The following is a 21,713-nucleotide window of genomic DNA, read 5'->3' as shown; positions in this document are numbered from 1 at the left end:
AAGGCCTGCCTTGACTGAATGTCTTGCTATCCAGTTTTGTATCTGTTTTTCCAAAACTAAACTGCACATGAACACATGTTGTCATTCATTTGCCATCCACCCTCTGGCTGAATTTCCAAGCACTCCCATGAAGCTCTGCTGCACTTGTTTTGTGATGAACTTTCACAAAGCCATGACGGAAACTAGTCTAAACCACAGCATGAGTGAATACAACACCCAGGAAAGCTTGACAACAGTGGGGTGATTTGCCTGGGTATACATAAACACACAAGTTTTAACATTTTCCAGTGCCAGGGAAATGGTCAGACTCATCTGTCAGGAAGGCAAGAGGGAGAGCTGCTCTTTTTCTTTTTAAGACAGAGGTATGGATAAGGATGACTTGAAACACAAACATCCCAGAAATTACTCAGTCCAATGAGTGCTTCCACCTTAATTAAAGCTAAGCTAGACTGTGAAAGGGCATCACTGCAAATGCCAAGGCTAATAAATCTAATCATATTGCCAAAGAATAATTCTGAGGTTAAACAGCATAGTTCCATCCAGGTTAATACACAACATTTAATCTCTGGCAGACCACAGCTTATATTCAGGTTCAGTACAATGTGGTCTTCTCTAGGTGGGCATCTACCATTCCTTCAAGTCTTCATTCTTCATCCATGGGCTAATTATTGCTTACAGTGGACTAAGGTCCCTATTGGGAAGAATTTGGGCAGCTGCTGCCTTAAAACAACCATAAAGTCTGAGCCCATGATCAGTCATACACAGACCAGCACTTCCAAATGGGCAGGGCACTTATCTAAGCCACAAAGAACACCTTTTTTTTCCCACAAATACTCCTTTTTTTCTGAAAGTTATTGCTTTTCTGCAGCAATATTGTAACTCCTATTAGCAGTAACACCCCCAATTTCAGCCCTTTTAAAAAACATTCAGTCAAGAAAGGCCAGTGAATGGCCTGGCTCCAAGGCAAGGTCTGGGGATCTCCAACCAGATTGTATTAATAGTACAGCTGAGTATCTGCTCCAAGTAATCCCAAAACTGGGCAAGTCTCAAGTTCTGCTTCAGAAATACCACTTGTGATGAACAGGTGGCTCAGCAACAGCTCAAATTCAGCATCCAGTGCTGGAGAGGCAGCTGTGTTGCATCTTATCTTTGGGAACAGCAGTGTCTTGGCTGGGAAAAAAAAAAAGGCAAAAAAAGAAAAAAAGCAGTGCTCTAAAGAAAGCTCCAGAAGGGCCACAAGAGGATGTAATGTGATGCTACATTCAGCCACCACCAACAGCCTGGTGCCAAAGACAAGGAGAAAGAAAGTCAGTGATGGTGGTTTGGGCTGTCCACAAAGCAGGAAAGCCAAGCCACAGCTAAGCTTGTAGGAGAGCAGAAGAAGCCAGGAAGAGCTGCTCTTTACATCTCAGAGGGGTTGGGAATGGCCTCAAGCCCTTTTCTCCTTCAGCTGCACACTTCACACAATGCCAAAGGCTTCCAACCAGGCTGTCAGCTCCAGACAGGCTGGGCAGATCCATGTTCCTTCCTTCAGGCAGCAGGACAGCCTGGTGTTCAGAACAGATGTCATCTGCCTCTCACATGCCACCAAGGGGGCGAGCAGGCAGCGTGCTGTCACTTCAGGTCTGTGCAGAGATGCATGCAGGCAGTGAGCATGTCACACAACAGAGGCCCCTGTGTGACTCCCCAAGCCCCTGACACACAGTGCCTCATCTCAGTCACCTCACCAAGCCAATTCTCCATCTGCCAGAGCAACAAAAGTTAAAGCCAGGTGAACTTGGCACCATGCAGGCTGACAAACCCAACAGGCCTTTGCTGTTCTCCCAAGGAAAATGCAGCACGACTGTTCAGAGCTCTCCATCCAAACAGAAAAGCTCCTGCTGAGAAAGACAGATCAGCTTTATGTTCAAAGCTGCATCCAAGTGCTCACTGTGACACAGAATTCCAGTGTGCTTTACAAGGAGAAAGGCTCACTGGAACTGTAGTACCCCTCATCCCCTCAGCTACGGTAACAGAGCTTTCATCAGCAAAGAAAGGAGCAGAGCTAAAGTCCACTGAGCTCTTTGCATCACCCCAGAGCACTTCACTTAGGGAGGATCTGGGTAATTAAAGAGAAGGACACTGCTAGCACTGACCTAAAGAGCTGCAGCTAAACACCACTCCATCACAATGACATGCAGCAGTCAGAAAGCCAATGTCTCTGCCCTCTGCATCTTGCTTACACCAAGGTGAACAGTTCCCCAATTCACTCCAAAGAGTTCATACCCCTCCAGACCTTGCTGGGTCTCTGACATCTATTTCAGGTTACAATGGCAAGTCACTGATATTTTTAGTAAAGATTTAGGGCATGAGGTGAGAAGGAAAACTTGTTTCTGCCAGCTCTGTTGAAGAAAAAAAGGAACAATCCCAGCAGTGACATTAATGTGACCGTGTTCACAGGGGTCTCAGGATGAGGGAAGAGACAAGGATGTGACTCCATGTTTCAGAAGGCTTGATTTATTATTTTATGATATATATTACATTAAAACTATACTAAAAGAATAGAAGAGAAGGTTTCATCAGAAGGCCAGCTAAGAATATAATAGCAAAGAATGATAACAAAAGCTTCTGTCTCGGACAGAGAGTCCGAGCCAGCTGACTGTGATTGGCCATTAATTAGAAACAACTCTATGAGGCCAATCACAGATGCACCTGTTGCATCCCACAGCAGCAGATAATCAATGTTTACATTTTGTTCCTGAGGCCTCCCAGCTTCTCAGGAGGAAAAATCCTAAGGAAAGGATTTTTCTTAAAAGTTGTCTGCGACACATTAAGAGCTCACGGGACAACCACAACCTGAGTTTTAGCAAAGCTTCAAAGCGGCCAGTGACCCTCAAACAGAGATCTCCATTTGCTCAAAAGCTCTGCTCTGCAAACATCTCCTCTCATGCTCCCACTTTTTAAATTGCACAGGAAACAAACTGCCTGCCACCAAAATATGAAGCATTGCTGGCTGACAGACTTCCCACTCTGCATTCTCCTGACAGCAGCAGCTCCACATGCAGGACCTGGGAGCTCTGTCTGTACCAGATGCACCCAGTTCCACAACCTGGCTGACTTCCAGAGCCCACTGACACCTGGGGCAGCTCCAAGGAACCAACACAGGGCTTAGCTGGCAGCAGGCAGATAAGGAGACACGAGAGCTGCTGACTGTGAGGAAAAAGCCTTCCACACACAGCTAACTACAACAACTTACTGCTACATTTTTCAGTCTCTGCCTCAAAAAAATCAGCATATGAGCAAAAATCAGCTGCCCCCTGTGCTCATGCTTTTGCAGCACTGTTCTTAAGCAGGCTGGATGAGAAGGCCCAAGTGTCAGCATCAACAGATCCATGTTGTGATCACTGAGCAGACAGAGCCAGAAGCTTAAGAGGTCATTATCTCACCTGCAAAGTTTTTACCGGCACAAAGCAGACACAAATTTAAAGGAATTTAAAGATTTATGCAAAGACTTTGCAATCGCTTTCATCAGCTGTTCACACTGAGAAACCAACCTTTGCATAAAAGTGTCAGGGGCACACAGGTTATGTTCCAGCAGCTCTAGTACACAAGTTTGCTCCAGACAAGAAACAGGGCAGTGAACTGTGCAGTAACATTTTAAACACTTTCAGCAAAATCTTCTTGATACTTGTGCCCTGCAGAAACATCTATTCCATCAACAAAGTAAAACAAAGCACATTTTTTAAATGCACAGCTGTGGTGCACTCCAGCTCAGTTCCTCTCCTTGGACAGTTTTACTGCAGGGCTTTACATGAAATCAAAAATTTCTCCACCTTTCAGGAGACAGGGCAACATTCTCCCATATGCCATAGTCTGTCCCAAAAGAAACTTGGGTAAGACACAGGAAGCAGCCTCAGTTATGCAAAGAGGACTTCCTCCCTTTTTAGGGAACCACAGACCTTTCTTCTGCCACCAGAAGACAATCATGCTCTGAAAAGACCTTTGGATTAAATGCTCTTTTATCCAGTGAGACTTCTCATACAAGAGAAGAGCCAGCCTCAGAGCTGCAGAGGTGTCATGTTCCTGCACTCACATAATCAAAAAAGACTGGCTGGCTTTTTCCAAGCCTGGCTTGTTCCAGGTTTCTCCTTGCTCAAGGCAGGTGTGTCACCATCCATCTGCAATCAACACATCACCGACTCAGCCCCTGTGGAAGTGGAAAGAGCCTGTAAAACCAGTCCTCACAGGAGCATCAAGACTTTGTGCCAGTTTGTTTATTCCACAGGCATTTTAGAGCTGCTGCTTTACTCTTCCATTTGAAAACCAATCAAAAATTAGAGATTTCTTTTGGAAAAAAATTAGTTTCTAGAAAAATACTGTTCTTAAGCACCCCCTATGCTGAATAATGAGACCTGTGTGTCAGCCAACCTGGGTTTTACTGCAGATCCCCTCACTTCTGCATGCCATGGATGGATTATCAGGATCCAGCACAGCACCAGGAATGGCAGCCAGCTAAAATGAAGTGTTAAGGTTCCTATGAGAAATGGAACACCAACGGCCTGGTTAAGCAGCCTGTCACCATGAAAAGTTTGTTGCTAACATTGTGCCACCCACTACAGCTGGGACTTCACAGATTCAGAGAGATTTAATCTCTCAGACTGAATAAAGCCTGTCTGTCCAGGCTGCACAAACAGAATGAGCTTATGGGGTACAAGTCCAAAAAAATTTAACAGAGAACTGCACTTTGTCCAAAGGTTACTTGGTGAAATACTTGGGCAAATAAATCACTAGTGAGAACTGTGCACCAAGAGGCAAAGTTGTGCTTGCCCCAAGGGTGCCAAAGCATCAGCAAAAAAAACCCCAACAACAAAACAGCACAGCAGATTTGCTTTTCCAACCCCACCTTGAGATGCCATCAAGTTTAACTTTCATATCCCACCAGAAGAGGACCAACAGCTGCAAGGGCTGGCAGGGCAGTGCTAACAGCTGGTGCTGAAGCATCCCACCCTGCACTGGGTTTTCCCAAAAAGAGCAGCCCTGTCCTGCACAGGAACAAGTCAGCCTGATTCAGTCCTGCCACAGGGCTGCTGCAGCCTGGCAGGAACACAGAGCAGGGTGGCAGAGGCACTGACAGGGAACAGTCACTTTCATTTGCATAGCCCTCCATTAATAGAAGAGCAGGAGGCCATTGAAATCTGGCAACATTTTTAGCATCACCTTCCCCTCTTCTGGTGCTTTTCATTATATATTTATAGCACATCTCTTTCCTTTCCAAAGGTGAAGAAATGCAGCAATAGTGTAAATTTAGGTTGGATTGTCACCCAGTGGCAGAAAAGGAGAGAGCAGCAAAATCTTCAATTCCAAAGTATCAATGCACTGAATCACACAGCTGCTGAAGCAACCCCTTTAGTTCTTCAAGATGCAAAAGCTCTTATTTAAAATTATAGTGTGCTTTGGGTTAGGTGGGACCTCAAAGACCATCAGGGACACTTCCTGTGAGATTGGATTGCTCAGAACCCCCTCCAGCCTGGCCTTGAACACTTCCAAGTGTGGGGCATCCACAACTTCTCTGAATAACATGTTCCAATCTCTCTGCTCTGTGATCCTGCTGGGCACAGAGGTGAGACTGACAGGCTGCAGTTCCCCAGGACTTCCTTGCTTCCCTTTTTTTTTAATGGGGGTTATTTTCCCCTTTTCTAGTTGGTGGACAATACAATGGACAGTGACTTCATCCACCAGCTCCCTCAGGACCTGCAGATGCATTCTAACAGGTCCTGTGCACCTTCATGTTCCTCAGATGACCTAAAATGTGATTTACAGTGGGTGATTCTTCAGTCTCCCAGTCCCTGCCTTTCCTTTCTGCACCTTGGGCAGTGTGGCTGGCGCACATCCTGGTGGAGAATGGGGCAAAAAATTCACTGAGCACCTCAGCCATTGCCATGTCTCAGGTAATCAGGTCTCCCCTTTCCTTCCAGAGAGGGTCCTCATTCTTCCTACTGTTCCTTTTTATCACCCACACACCTGCAGAAGTTTTTTTTTATTGTCCTTGATGTACCCTGGCCACATTTAATTCACTCAGAGTTTTATCTCCTCTAAACTCCTTTATCTTTACCTTTATCTCCTCTAACCTGATCCCTGGCTGCTGGGACAACCTCTCTGTATTCCTGCCAGGCTACAGCCCCTTCTTCCACCCTCCAAAGGCCTCCTTTTAGTGTCTGAGCTTGTCCAGGAGCTCCCTGTTCATCCACACAAGGCCTCCTGGCACTTCTGCCCAGCTTCCTCCCTATTGGGATGCATCACTCCTGAGTCTGGAGGAGGTGATCCTTGAATATCAGCCAGCTTTTCTTGGCTTCTTCTTCCCTCCAGGGCTTTATCCCATGGTATTCCACCAAGCACATCCCTGAAGGTGCCCGTATGCCCTCCTGAATCCAGGGCAGCAATCCTCCCTGCCCTAAGGAAGTTGGACTCCAGCACCTCATGATCCCTGCAGCCAAGGCTGCCCTGGAGCTGCACATTCCCCCTCCTTGCTGGTGAGCACAAAGTCCACCACAGCACCCTCATCCCTGGATCCTCTACAAAACTGGAGTTCTTGTCTGGAATTCCTTTGTGCTACCAGCCATTCCAGCCACAAAATGAAACAGCACAGGCTTTCCTTTGCAAAGCTGGCAGCAAAGCATTCGCCGCATTTGCCAAGTAGAGTATCTGTTCATAGAGGAAGTCCCTGGACATGCATTCCAAAAACTGCCACTAAAGCCTTCCTCATCCACCAACAGTAGGTTTTACAGGTGCTATTTGAGTCCACATCCACCTTCAGACACCAATTTTCCCCAAAATCTTTACCAGTTCTTCATAAAAAGCATGTTGAAGAGGATTCCTGCAGCTAGCCCTCTTCTCCCTGCAATGGTCACATAGATAATGAACAGGAAACTTTCAGGACCTGGTAAAACATGGAAGAAATACTACAAACAACCCTTCTGAGACCCATTGGGACTAGTTCTTAATAACACAGAAAATGTAATTTTCATTCATCAAGTGATCTCAATGCCATAAAGAAACACAGGAGTCCACAGGTAACGATCCAATTTGATTCTGCATGTTGATTAACAGGTAATTGCAATGTCTGATGTTACTTACACAGGTTGGGACTGAAGAAGCCCAGTGGCATAACTGGATTGCTAGGCATGTCCTGGATGTTGCTGCCTCTACCACAGCACCATGGTGGAACATTAGAACATGCACTGTAATCACTCCCGGACAGGAGGCACTAAAACAGAAATTAACACATGCAAGCCACCCTCTTCCACCCAAATCACACACAATTAAACTCCATCCATCACAATTCCTTCCAGAGTAAGAGGACACACAGTTGCATGAAAGGCGACATGATGGTGTCTGTTCAAGATGATTCCAAACAAGGCTGGGCACAGGAAAATCAGTGGATTTCCTTGGAGCAACGAAGAACTGAATGAAGATGCCTCCCCATAGTCCTCAGATGTGAACGGTAATACAGGCCAGCCCCAGAGCATGAGCAGTGAGCCAAGACAGAGGACAGGTACAGTATCTCTTCCTATGGCCACAGTGCTGCTGCACCGTAACAGACAGTCTGTCACTTTTTGTCACACTTTTTGTCACTTGGTCACACACTGCCTCAAGCTCATGCTCCCTCTGCACCTCTGGAGCAGCACAGGACAGTGGCACTCATCATGGGCAGGCAGTTAAAGGTGCTGGAGATCAAGTCTGCCAATGTAGGGAGAGCGGAAGGATCCCAGGTAGAGGTGCCCGTCGTGCTCGTGTGCCTCGCTGACATAAGCCACTGTCACCCCAGCAGGATCATGGAAGCTCCTTTTGTAGGATCCTGTCTCACTGAGTTCCACAACAAGGCTATACCTGGGCACAAACTTTGTCACAGTTTCCTGACTCAGCAACTGGAAGAAAAGAAAAAGAAAGAAAAATCAACAAAAGTTTCTGCTCTCCACAATCTGATCTCAGACATTTACACAGGCAAAGACCACTCCACGCTCCTCAGAAGCAGCAGCTAAGAACACAAGGACACATTTTGAGTGAACACTCTTACACAGGGTTAACACATCAATATCTGAAAAGCCAACTGGAGAAGAAACAAAAGGTTCAGCAGAAGCTCCCTCTGCTCCAGAGGCAGGCTGAAAGGCTGCCCACACAAGAGACAGCAGCTTGCTCTGGTGCAGCTGATGCCAGGCTTCCCTCAGCATCACTCAGAGCTCCTGCACTGCACCAGGAGAGACAGGGACAGCACAGACCGTGTTCAGCTGGAATGAAATCCTAAGCACTGCTTGCTCTTTTTTATTTCTTTGAGGACAGAAGTGTTTTCAACTCTTTGCATTGTTTAAAAAGCACCATGCTGTTTCTTTAGCCCTTAAAAAAACCACATTATCCTTGCTCATCCTAAAGCAGGGTGACACAAAAACAGGCATAAGTGAACCAGAACAAAATGTCACCTAACACCATCCACAAGGTGCACACTGTCTCCTAGGGTGCTTAGGGCAGGCATGGGAACAGCTCACACTTCCCAAATGCTCTTCAGACACCTGGCAATAAGCAGTTTAGGCACTTCAGGTGAAGTCTTCACATATCCAAAGGAAGATCCTGTCTTGCTGCATGGTTAGACATAGTCTCTTTTTCATTCCTAAGATCAAGATGGAAGGCAACTTAAGAGATGTGTACCTGCTACTCAAAGAAGCAAATGTTAAATTTTACTACCTATTAATATATAAAGGTTGTTCTACCAGGGGGAAGCAACAACAGTTTTAACCACAGCACCTAATGTTTTTTAAATCTTCCTGTGAAGAGGAAGAAACAAATATTTATCACTTCCATTCCTCTACTAAAGGTGATATTAAAAAAAAATCTTTTTAATATTTTTTTTACCTTAAATATCATCCTTTTAATCCATGTTTTTTCAGATAAGAAGTCCAACCAAGAAAAGCCAGGATTGGGTCTCACAGCTGCCATAGCTACCCAATATCCTCCAGAGCTGCTTAACCTGATATTGTCTGGAAGACCAGGCATATTCTCAACAAACATATCTGCTCCACCTTTCATCAGCCCAGACACATAATACCTGAAAAGTATAGATGAGAGATTAGAATATCTTAACTCAACCAGTTTAAATAATAAATGAGAGTCCCAATATTTAAAAAATAATTTTTCCCATTATTTTGGTAGAGGGAAATACAGCACTGCCACACACTTCTCCCCAGGAAAAAAGTCAGCTTACTCCACTGTGTTTAGGGAGCCCATGATGGAAAGATTATGCAACCCAGATGTTTAAAGTGAAATAAAAAAATTAAGTATTAAGGAAGGTCACCATCTTTGTCATTTTTAACCAGGCATAACTTAAGTGTAGGGTTTGTCATTCCATTCATTTATTTAAACAATCTCTACACAGATTAGTAATAATTCCAAAGCCATACTCACCTTCTGATTCTAGCCATGGTTGTCTCCTGCACCAGGACAAAGTCTTCTGCAGGAGAGAGCTGCACACCATTGGGAAACCTCAGCCCCACCATTAACACTTTCACTTCTTTTGTCACTGTGTCATATTCAAGGAGGCTGAAAAAAAAACATTTTTGAGTGAAGATGAATATTTATGCATCTGTGTTTCATTTTCAGGCATTCCATCTTTTTTCACATGCACCACACTTAAGTTAAGAAGGCAGAACAGCCAGGAAATAACAAAGCAGCATTCATGAAGGATTTGTGCTGAATGCAATGCTAACACCTTTTTAAAACAAAGCTCCATGCCAGTCCTCTTGAAGAAAAAAGGGCAATCTCATTTATTTTGCTGCAGGTCTCCTTAGCAACACCCACACAATTCCCTCACCCTCCCCTGTTCTGTGCAGTGTTTGCAAAGGTGAATTTATAAAGGGAAAAAATGTGAAGATCAAGGAAGTGGTGAATTGCACTCCTACAGCTGAGCTGACAGCAAGTGAAATGCCTTGGTGTCCTAGGGTGATGTTATGATGCTTGTATCCCCATTTGTATGTTCTATTTATGCTGGATATTATGTTCTGTGCTGTGACAGTGTTTACAGGGGGTCCTGGATGAGGGAAGAGATGAGGATCTGACTCCATGTTTCAGAAGGCTGATTTATTATTTTATGATATATATTACATTAAAACTATACTAAAAGAATAGAGGAAAGGATTTCATCAGAAGGCCCGCTAAGAATAGAAAAAGAAGGAAACAAAAGCTTGTGTCTCGGACAGAGAGTCTGAGACAGCTGGGCTGTGATTTGCCATTAATTAGAAACAACCACATGATACCAATCACAGATGCACCTGTTGCATTCCACAGCAGCAGATAATCATTGTTTACATTTTGTTCCTGAGGCCTCTCAGGAGAAAAAATCCTAAGGAAAAGATTTTTCAGAAAATGTGATGGCTACACTGTGCCTTCAAGACTGGCTCTGAAGAGTGAATGTTTAGTTTTGGTTTTGTTATCAGCCACGCCCCCACAGCTGGCAGAACACAGAGATGGGGCAGCACATAGTGCTGCTTCTGCTTTTTGCTTCTGCTCATTAGTTAGTTTAGCTAAGCAGTCCAAATTTTTCCCTGGACTGTTTTTCCTTTCCTTTCCTACTCAAACCTGCTCTGGACTAGGACCTGGAAACACTGAGAGTTTGCACCCTGTGGTGCAGCTACCCCAGCACCTGAGGGACTGATAATAGTGACCACCCCTAAGAGAGGCTTTCTGAATTTGTCATCTTTTTCAGAGTGGTGCCATCTGGTACTGTTCATTTTGTGTGCTGGGGGGTGCTGTGCCTGTTAAACAAACAGGTTCTTTCCAGTTTTCTCTGAGGAATCCTTCCTGAACTGGTTGGAGGGAGGGGCTGTGTGGGTTTGCTTTCTGGAGGGGACCCCCTTTGGAGGTTTTCTCCCAAATTTGCCCTAAAGCAGGACAGGGAAGGAGATACTTGCCGCCCATCATCTGTGCCCTCCATAAGCAGGAACAAGTAGTCTCGTCTTTGCCATTTACTGCTGGAGTCAGTGAAGTAGATCTTCCTCCCATCCCTGGTCACTGTAAGATCGTTTACAAATGACAACTTCTGGCCCTCTATGGGTGTTTTGGTTGACACAAGCATCTTTGTTTCACCTGGATACAAAAAGAAGGAAAAAAAAGACCCACAATGTAGCCACACCAAAATGCATCTCTCTTTACTTTGTGTAGATTTGGGTTACAGGGAAGTGAAGAGCTTCTCACTACCACAGTGAGATCAAGGCAGAAACAAAAGTACAGCAAACACAGCAAAAGGTTTTCTGTATCAATCTTTTTCTTTTCCTTTTATGAAAGCCAGAACAGCTACAACAGAGCTCTATTCATGGATCCTAGGATACCAATTTTAACAACAAAAACCATGTAACACCAGAAGATAAGTCACTGGTAGCCCTGATGCAGACAGACAGACACAGAGAGGAAGTGATTGCTACAGGGAAATAAATATCAAGTTCTTGCATGACTCATTTCATCCAGACAGCTTCAAATCACTTCACAAAAAAAGACAGGCATTGTTTTGCCTGCAGCATCTGGCAAAACTGCAAATGAAGCCCAGATCTGTCAGTGGAAGAAAACTTTGGAGCAGAGAAGTCATACCTGTGTCAGGATCAACTTCATAGAGTCCATAATAAGCATCTGCCACAAACAGGGTGTGATTTGGCCCCACTCTCATGCCAAGTGGTCTTCCACACGTTGGCTCATCCCCACGGCCTCCTAAGGAAACAATTTTAAAATGGTTTTCCAAACAGAAATAAATACAAGGCATTCAGGGTACCTACGCAGGTGTGTTGGGTCTGGCTGGGATGAAAACCCCTCCCAATGCTGTGCTTTGCACAGGCAGCTAAAAAGGTGTTTTGGCACTGCTGAGCAGGGCTGGCACAGCATCAATGCTCCCTCCAGCAGGCTGGGGGTGGGCAAGGTCCTGGGAGGGGACACAGCCAGGACAGCTGGCCCAAAGTGACCACAGGGACATTCAATGCCACATATGAAAGCTCAGAAAAAGGAGGAGGAATTATTATTTACATTTGCCTTCCTAAACAAACTCCACATGTGCTGCAGTCCTTCTTCCTGAGAAGCAGTCAGGCATCACTGGCTGATGGAAAATACAGAATAAAATATAAATAAAATAATAAATAAAATATTTGAGGTTTGGTTTGTTTGTTTTTTTTTTCCTCTTGCTTGCACATGTGACCTTTGAGTCAAACTGTGGCTTAGAAAAATTCTATGGCATACATATGGTACATACATTCATTTAAAAATTATTCCTACTTTACTAGGTGGGAGTGAAGCAGATATCCCCATGCCATGTTTTCACCAGTCTGGAGATAATAATAGAATCTGTCAGGCTAGTAACTAACAGCTCCCCAAGTTGGAGTAGAATCAAAATTTTGGATTTAAAAAATGCTTTTTCTCCAAAAGAATCAGTTTTATGCAGGTTTGTGGATGTGTGTGCTCTGTTTTTAGAATTAAATAAATTTTAAATTTAAAAACCCTTTGTTTTTCTGAAAAGGTCCAACATTGGCATGAACAGCTAGTTTCTCAAGACAAAGACACTGAAGACTTCTATATGAGAAGGAAGGGGAATTCTGCAAACCTGAAGAATTTAGATAAATTCAAGGAGATATTTGAGTCCTGAAGAGCTAAGAACTTCAGAACTGAAAACCTCAGCAAGAGAAATTTTGCAGATGGCTACAGCCTTTCCACTTCCAAATTCAAGGAGCACAGAAGTTCAGGACTTTGGCCCCAAAGAACCAGGGCAGCACATCCTTCCCACCCCTCCCACGCTGCTCAAGTCCAATGGAAATAAGCAGGAGAAAGGTGATTCTTCACACCCACCCCCACCCACATTCATGCCTAAATCCAGTTTCCCATCAGCTGTCCGACCAAAGCTGTTCTACTTATCAGGCAGCCCAGAGAGTGCTGCCAAGTCAGCCCAGAGTCTGATCACGTGAGAGTCTAACCATGTCTAATCATCCACAGAAAATTACAGAGAATAAATGATGGACGTGTCAATGAGAGCTAACAGGGACAGCAACAATTCCTGACCTTCATTGCTAACTGGCAATCAGCACAGGCCTGCAGGACCTCAGGTGAGTTTCTGTATCATTGCCACAAACAAAACTCCCATCAGTCCCAAACAAACACCTCAGGTGAGTTTCTGTATCATTGCCACAAACCCCCATCAGTCCCAGACAAACACCTCAGGTGAGTTTCTGTATCACTGCCACAAACAAAACTCCCATCAGTCCCAAACAAACACCTCAGGTGAGTTTCTGTATCATTGCCACAAACAAAACTCCCATCAGTCCCAAACAAACACCTCAGGTGAGTTTCTGTATCATTGCCACAAACAAAACCCCCATCAGTCCCAACAAACACCAGCCAGGCTTCTCAGGCTGCCCAGGCACTGCTGAGATTGACATTAAGCTCTCCACAGAGATGGTTTTGTAATAAATAAGCTGCCACCAGTTTTCCTCACTCAGTTCCAGAAATCCCATTAAATGAAGCAAATAATTTGTTCAGGAAGAGGTGCAGAATTCCACAACAAATAACTGCAATTTAGCAGTGAGAAAACAAAAATACCATGGCCAATGCAGGATCTCTAAGTGCAGCAACAACTCCCACTGTGCTTACAAACACAGGAAGGGAAAGAGCCACAACAAAATGCAAGGCAAAATTCCATAGATAGGGAAGATTATATTCAGAAATCTCTAAGTAAGTTGCTGTCCTTCTGTCCTGGGTAACCCAAAAAAGGTGTATTGTATTCCATATCTTCCCTACACCAAGATGACTGCTGTCCCTTTGGAAGCCAGGAGCTGGAAGAAGAGAGCTGGGTGACCTGGGGTCCCTGTAAAAGAGAAGGAACAGGCACACAGAGCTCCTCTGTCCTCCCCAGGGCTTGGGAGCAGAGGCTGCAGCTTTTTTTGGCCAGGCTGCCAAGAAAGCTGTCTGGGGCAGGTTCTCTGAGTCAGGCAGTGCAAGGCAGGTTTGTTTATCTCCAGGCTTTGGAGGATTCTGGAACATCCTTCTGGCTGCTCAGTTTCTGGGCCATGGAGGAGGATTCCTTCAGATCTTTTTTTGCTGCTGCCACCTAGGACAGCTCCACCAGCACCATCCCCTCTCTCCAGGAGTCCCAGCCACTGACCCAGTTCCAGCTGCCACTGTCAGGAGAGTTTCTCTCAGGTGGTGTGGAGCAGATGGATCAGCAGCATTTGACCGGTTTTGGAGAGGATTCTTCTGTTTTGTCCTTGTTCCCTGGTGACTGTTGTTTGGGGGATGAGGGGGTTCTGTCTGTGATCATGGAGGCTTGGTTGCTGTGTTTATTTTTCTTTGTTAGCAAGATTTCAGCATGTTTGTATCTAGTGGTTATTACTGTTATCTTGGTTGTTGCTGTTTTATTTTTAGTGAACTGCTATTTTTTTCACTTACATCTCCTCACATTCATCTCTCCTTATTGGTGAAAAAGAAAAGGTTAAAAATACAAGGAGAGATAACTCATTGTGGAGTGTCCTGTCTGTATAATTGTTTTAAGCCAAGACACTTTCCCACTCACAAATTAGCTTGAGTTCACTCACTCACACTTGTTTAGAAGTCCTCAGTTTTTATGAGGTGGCCCCTCAGCTCAGAATCTTGGTGACTTCAGCTTTCATAAATATTAGACCAGGTTGCTGCCCATGTTTTTTTTTCTTAAGACAGATGCTTTTTCTGGATGGACTAACAGGAAAAGGAGTGTTATTTGTGATGCACTTCACTCTTGTCCTCCTCTCAATGTTAAGATGCAGGATCTTCCACCAGCACATCATCCACAGTGGAGACCTGGTAGTCATGACACAAAACCTCCTTGCATTCCTAAATTTTACAGCTGGAAATTGTGTGCTTTGCTATTAAAACCACCCATTTCCATTCTTTTGGCCCTCTGTTCTACCCTTCCTTCCAATGTTCCAGTATTTTCACTCATACTTCACAAATAAAATACATTAATATTTCTGCAGAACAAGACGTGCATCTGCAATCCAGACTGAACACAGCTTAACCAACACATGCCCTGGACCCAGACATTTTCAAACACATTGTGCTCAGGAGCTGTCAACTCACCACAAGGACCATGGCCAATTCTGGCTATTGTTTGTATTTCCCCATCTTCAATTTTGATTATCTTCCCATCAGCTGTCCCAGTAAACAGAACATCTGCAAAAACAACTTGTGTGATTAAACTGATCACAAAACAATACTGGCAAGCATCCTTCTACTACCATGAAGTAGGGAATATGGAGAACTCAACTCATTTATTCACAGAAAACTTATTCCCAGTCAGGTTGATTATTTCACTCATAGGTCAGTTGTCCATTGCAGGAAGGTTTCCATAAAGAGTTTCCAACAAGACTGATGAAATCAGGCAATATAAAAAATCAATAGCTTCAGGTAATCCCTTTAGCACACTGTTAGCAGATACAGGTAAAGAAGTGTAATCTGAGGAAAGAATTTACAGTAGCTTCTTACTGTGTAATGTAATTTCTTACAAATATTTTACTAATAAATTAGAAGATAAAGCAGAAGGGTAATAAATTATATGGCACCTACTGAGCACCTCTTGCACCAAAGGATCTTTCAGTAGGGGTTAAGAGTATTTCCAAGTATTACCCCTCCTTCAGGAGTCAAAAGAAACAACTCCTGCACAATGCTGGGCTCCCACTAAGAGGATGTCATGGCATTAGAAGGACAGGGAACTCATTAAGAAATTGCTCAGAGGTGGCATGGGTTTGTGACTTGAGAAGAACCCACCTACCACAAGAGAAAAGTGGCACCTATGTTGGTTAGATTTCTTGCAAGAAGAATCTAAGCTTTTAGAGTTATTAATATAGAACATAAGGGAGTTATGAATATGGGATATGATATTGTGCAATAGAATTTAAATGTAAATAAGCTATTTATCAATTTGAGATTTGTTTCCTGTCATAAAAGCAAAGACCAACACCACAAAATTCAGCTCACTCAGCAGCAACGAGCTTTAAAAGAACAGGTAGTAGTTTCTAAATATTAATTCCCAGTTAGTTTTTCATTTCCCAAATGAAAAATGGGACCACTTCCTCCAAATGTAAGTAGCCCCTGACTACACTGCTGATGGTCTCAGTCCTGGAAGACAGGGATTTTTAATGTGACAACAAGATTTACTTCAAACTTATGAGAGAGGAGAAAACCTAAACATATACATAGGAGAGGTTACATACAGAGAAAAGTAGAGAACCAAGCCCAACAAATCCTAGAGAAAGAGGAGAAAAACTAAACACAGCATAGAGAACCTAGGTTTTTCTGCATAACACAATAACTTTTAGAAAACCTGCACATTGAAATTAACTTCCAGCGTTTGTTATCTAAGAGGGCTGCTGCTGAACAAATGGAACAATGTTTAAAGAGCCTTCTTTAGAAGCTGCTTTTGTCAGTGCTTACCCCCAATATTGACAATGGACTCTGGTCCAACCAGCTGGTTCTCCCACAGCCGCTCAGCTTTCCGTAACTTGGTGTTGGGCTCTAAAACACCCGTCAGGAGGGGAGGCTCCTTCAAGCTGCAAAACAGGAGGAGCATGTGATCCTTTGCACAAAATGCAAACATTCTTGAGCAACATATTTGATATTTTTTCCCCCAGTTTGCCAACTCCTGCACACCTGACTTATCTTTACATAAAGCACAGTTCAAAAGTGTTGCAGTAGCTTGAGCCCTTGGCCCTCAGTGAAAATGCAGTTCTTGTCTCACAGAAGGCAAGAGTGCACCTGTGTAATCACAAGCTGCACTGACAGCTTGGGTAGCAGACAATAATTTTCTAGGTTAATGATTAAAGAAAGTAATTCAGCTCCTTCCACGATCAGCAGGGACACACAACTGCACATTTCTGGCTCAGAAACAGACTGGGTGTGGATAACACTGCAATCACTCCCCAGTTTCTCAATCCAGACAGAACCACTTGGCACTGGGAACTCTTGTTTGCTGAAACAACAGCAGAGCATACAGGAGAAGTTAGGCTTGCAGAACATTTGCTTCAAAACAAAACAACCTTTTACCTTATGGGCTGAGGGTCTATAGGACAATCCAGGAGAACAGTCACTCCAAGCAGGGGCACAGCCACGGACACAGCCAAAGTCAGGAAGGTGACACGGAACACCTTGCTGCTGTAAGTACTGCCAAAACCAAACAAGAAATAGCATTAATATCATTTTCAGATACAACAGTCCTTAAAATATCTGTAGCAGCCTCTTTTCTTCAGAAAAGGAAACAGTAACACTTTTGCACAACCACTATCCTCACCTTCAAGGTCCATTTGGAACATACTAGGATAAAAAGGCCTCAGGATACTGGCATAAAAGGCTGAACATTTTTATGGGAAAGCTTCATTCATGCTACAAGTTACAGCTGACTAAAATAAAAACAAACAAACAAGCCAAAACAAAACAAACCACCGGAGAAACAGGATATTTTGGTTGTGGTTTGGTTGGTGCCTTTTGAACTTGATCTTTAGTTTTGGTAATGGTTTTGAATAAAAGCTTCCACTAAAACAACAAACACAGAAGAAGCTAAATGAATGGCTGCTTAACTTAGTGAGCACTGGTTTGAAACTCAAACCCCAGAACACAAAAGCAATCAATTATTTTTTCTTTACCCATTGAAACACACAATAAAATAAGAAAAAATTTCTTCCACGGGAGAAAAATTTTTGCTCCGCAAAAATTTTGCACCGCATTTTGCTCTCTACAAGTTTTAGAGGAATCAATCAGGCATTTACAGAGAAAAGCAGAGAGCCAAGCCCAACAAATCCCAGCCTTGAACTGGGAAAGCAGCACATCTAATTTTAGCTGTTCTGAACCATTCACTGGCCCAGGCAGCCAGGCTGCTGACAGGATCAGTCCAATAAAGACAAACAGTGCCTGGTGGTGCTGCACTAATACCTGGACCTCTTCCCACTGTTTTGTCCTTCATTAGTCAATCCAGACAGCAGGGAATATGAACCACTGCCCAGAGCACAAATATCCCAGCTGGGCACCTACACACGTGCACTTGTACTGATATCAGCATCAAGGTAACCTTTGGGATTATCAGTGAGAACAGCAAGGCCAGAACCAGGCACCAGGATTTAGGCAGGATTTAAGCACTTCCAGCTTTAACAGGAGATGTCTTGAGGAAGCAAAAACCTCCCAGTCTGTGTCTCCTTGGATCTGGAATCAAGAGCAGGGTGTATGGATAAAAGCCAATCCCCAAATTTACAAAAAAATTTCAGCCTGGTCTGTCCACTGTCCTTCAAGAGATGAAAGCTCAACAATGTAAGATTAAAATACTGTCAGCACCTCTATGATAGCTGAGAACAGCTCACAAAAAAGGAGCTGGGAATGAATAGGAACAGAATGGGAACTCATCTGCCAGAGCCAACCTAATTAAAGCTCCTAAAAACTTAAGTAAGGACCATATCTCTGATCCTGAAGCAAACTTGCAAGGAACTGACAATAAAGGAAAAAAGGCAGGAAGAATAAGGTGACAAGCAAACTCTCACTTCAAGCCTGCAAACTGCAAGACCTAGTTTAGATACTGCTGAAACCACAAGAATTTAAATAAAACACAAAAGCTTTACAAAAAAATAAACTAAAAAGTAATCTACCCAGAATCCTTTTTAGTCTGCACAATATTGAATAGTGACAAGTGTCAGTCACTGGAGAGAATCACTGAGGTAAAGGTCCACTAACAGTGAAAGAGAAAACCTTAGTCAATTGTGTCCCTGCGATTAATTAACATGGCCTGCAGCCAAAAATCTCAATAAAGCAACTTACCAGGACTCCAGCTATAATTACAGCAATTCAGTTGTTACTACAACTAAAAAGCCAAGACATTAAACCAGCTCTTGAAGACAAGAGCCGTCCTCAAGAGTTTCTGCCATGGCCAGAAAAAGGCCAGGCCCAGGAATTTCCTCCACTATTTTTATACAGAGCACCCCAGTGAATACTCTGGGTCAGTGACAGAGCCCTAGAAATTCAATTGCTTTGAACACCAAGAGAGGCTGAAGGCAGGAGGAGCAGCCTCTCGAGCTCGGAGATGCTGATGCTCTCCTCCAAAAACAGGGACGGGGTGCAAGCCATGATCCTTTCATTCTCATGACCCCGAAGGGCAGAGATAAGAATCTGCAGAGCACTCAAATCAGAAGAGCTATAATAGATGGTGAACAAAAGCATTACAAGTCATCAGCTACCTTATGCAATGAAAGGCAAAGCAAACACTACCACTCCCTCATTACAGCTACCGCATTTAGTCACAATGAAGTGATTTTGTAACATTCCTAAACAGAATCCTTTTTTAACTTAGCCACAAACTGACTGTTTATTAGGCCAGACAAGTGCAGATCAGCCGAAAACCCGCAGATCGCTCTTTAAACTATTACCAAAACATAAACAGCCTAAACCACAATTACACAGGACTCAATCACACCCAAAATAAACCTGCACCAGCCACACTGGGATAACTATTATTGCTTGCCTGGCAAAAGATAAACAGGAGAGGGGAACAGAGGAGAAGAGAAGGGAAGAGAAGGGAAGAGAAGGGAAGAGAAGGGAAGAGAAGGGAAGAGAAGGGAACACAGGGGAACACAGGGGAACACAGGGGAACACAGGGGAACACAGGGGAACACAGGGGAACACAGGGGAAGGCAAAATCCATTTTTTTGTGGTTGAAAGCCGTTCCTGCAGGTCGGCAGAACACGTGAGGCTCTGTCCCAGCCCCTCCTCACCGTCAGCCCCTCCAGGAGGAGCAGAGCTCCGGGCCCGCACCCGCGGGTGCCCAGCACCAGCCAAGCCGGCAAACCGCGGCCCCGCTCCGCAGCGGCCCGGTGCCCCCAGTTCCCCCAGTGCCCAGCCCCGGGGCACCCCCCGGCCCTGCCAGCCCCTTCCCCGGCACTCCGAGCCCTGCTCGCCGCTCCCCGGGCCCGGCCGCGCCATGCGGGCGCTGTGTGCGCCCTCCCGGGCAGCGCTCCGGGGCCGGGCCCAGCCTGGGCCCTGCAGCCGCAGCGTCACGGCGGCCGCCCCGCCCGGGCCCCACCTGCCCTCCTTGGCCTCCTGCGCCGGGCTGTCCTCGGTGATGACCTGCGGGCGGAGCGGCCGCCGCTGCCGCAGCCCCTCCGCCTCATTCATCCCGACCCCGGGCCCGATCCCGCGGCCGCCGCGCACCGGAACCGCGGCCCCGCCCCTCAATCCAGGCCCCGCCCCATCACTCAGACCACGCCCTTCACCCTGGACCACGCCCATCGCTCCAGGCCACGCCCTTCGCCCTGGCCACGCCCCGCTCACGCCCCGCGGTCATTCCCACAGCGATTTCCAGCCCTTGGGATGGCTGAAAAGCTTCCCAGAAACCCCTTGACTGTGATGGATTGTCTGTGATGGATTCTGGCATGTGTCAGCAATTATTTCCTTCCGTAGGAAAGTTTTGGGATTTTTGTCATTTGGGTACGCTGCCATACACAGTGTGGCTCTGGCTCATTCGCTGGGTCTCAATTACAGGCTTTTTTGGGGTTTTGATGGATATCTCAGGTTTTTAAACAGATTTCACTGGCAGAACAGTGTTTCCTGCCACCTTTTGCTTTATAACCACAAGAAAGGCACGACCAGATTTCCTCTCTAATATGAAAACATCTCCAACAAAAATAATATGATTTTCTGATTAACTAAACTTTTACTGACTCTCACCATAGTCAAGTTACTTGAGTTTCCTTTTCCTGCTTGAAGCCAAGGTTCAGCTTCAGACTAAAGCACCTCTGAGTGCTGTGACTGACAGCATTCAGGGCAACCTCCTCCTGCAAGGAGCCACCAATGTCCAACACCCTGCCAGTCCAACAGCAGGGAGGTGGGAATGTCTACATGGGAATGTGCTCAGTCAGTTTTTGAAAGCAACTGTTTGTGAAAAACACCAATCATTTGCTTTTAAAATTTTAAAAGTTTAATAGTAATAAAATGGTTATAAAAATAGCAATATAATTAGAGTAATAATAATTTGGACAATTTGGATTAGGACAATATGAGACAATAGAAACAAAGAGTTACAGACAGTCTGGGTACCTCTTTCTGGGCAAAATAATCCTGAAAAAGGACCCACGTTAACAGAGGATTAACCCTTAAAAGCAGCAGCCTGTTGCATATTCATACACCTCATCCATGATGCATAAATTCCATTCAAACACAGGATTCTGTCTGGGCAGTGTCAGCTTCTTCCTCCTAACGGTGTCTTCAGGGCTGAGCGAGGCAGGAAGAAGTTAATTTCTCCTGATAATGGAGCAATAAATTCTCTTTCTCTGAAAGATTTAGGTGTCCTGTGTCTGCCATCTCATGATGAGTCCTTTCTTTAGAAAAAAAGTATCCTACACAGCATAGTTTCTTTTTTAACATTATGCTATAACCTAAAACTATATTTAACACACTACCTGAGAAAATTAATACAGCATAACTTTCTAACACAACACATGTAATATTCATTTCAAAATTTGCAAAAAGCCAATCCTAAAATACGCATCTTTCACATGTTGAACTGCCTGCACATCTTCAGGTGGGAAAAGCAAACTCCAATGCGGGAAGAGCTGCTCTTCCAGCTCCCCCGGCCCTGGTCAGTGTTGGAGTCAGGATTCCAGTCCGCAGCAGTTTGCAGGTGGTGTTTGACAATGCACTGAGGTGGGGGCACAATT

At 44.7% G+C, this 21,713-nt stretch overlaps 1 protein-coding gene across 1 annotated transcript; it reads right to left on the bottom strand.

Moving 5' to 3' along the window:
- Positions 1-6,951: 6,951 nt before the first annotated feature.
- APMAP (adipocyte plasma membrane associated protein) lies at positions 6,952-20,233 on the bottom strand. The gene is made up of 9 exons (XM_059468785.1): positions 20,081-20,233; positions 17,068-17,184; positions 16,459-16,574; positions 15,106-15,198; positions 11,608-11,724; positions 10,935-11,109; positions 9,433-9,567; positions 8,884-9,076; positions 6,952-7,904 (listed from the first exon to the last, which is right to left on the bottom strand). Exons 1-9 carry the CDS (start codon positions 20,170-20,172, stop codon positions 7,695-7,697), a joined length of 1,248 nt encoding a protein of 415 aa, XP_059324768.1. The 5' UTR covers positions 20,173-20,233; the 3' UTR covers positions 6,952-7,694.
- Positions 20,234-21,713: the final 1,480 nt, after the last annotated feature.

This window comes from Ammospiza nelsoni, chromosome 3 (genome assembly GCF_027579445.1).
Source record: "Ammospiza nelsoni isolate bAmmNel1 chromosome 3, bAmmNel1.pri, whole genome shotgun sequence".
In the NCBI taxonomy this organism is placed as follows: domain Eukaryota; kingdom Metazoa; phylum Chordata; class Aves; order Passeriformes; family Passerellidae; genus Ammospiza; species Ammospiza nelsoni.
Note: the sequence above shows the minus strand (reverse complement) of the source record. Positions and strands in the feature narration are given on the sequence as shown.

Coding starts and splice junctions, on each gene's coding strand:
- APMAP (XM_059468785.1), bottom strand. CDS start 20,172: ATGAATGAGGCGGAGGGGCTGCGGCAGCGGCGGCCGCTCCGCCCGCAG. Junction 16,575..17,067: donor ATAGACCCTCAGCCCATAAG/GTAAAAGGTTGT, acceptor CCTGTTTTGCAG/CTTGAAGGAGCCTCCCCTCC. Junction 7,905..8,883: donor TTAAAAGGATGATATTTAAG/GTAAAAAAAATA, acceptor CTTTTCTTCCAG/TTGCTGAGTCAGGAAACTGT.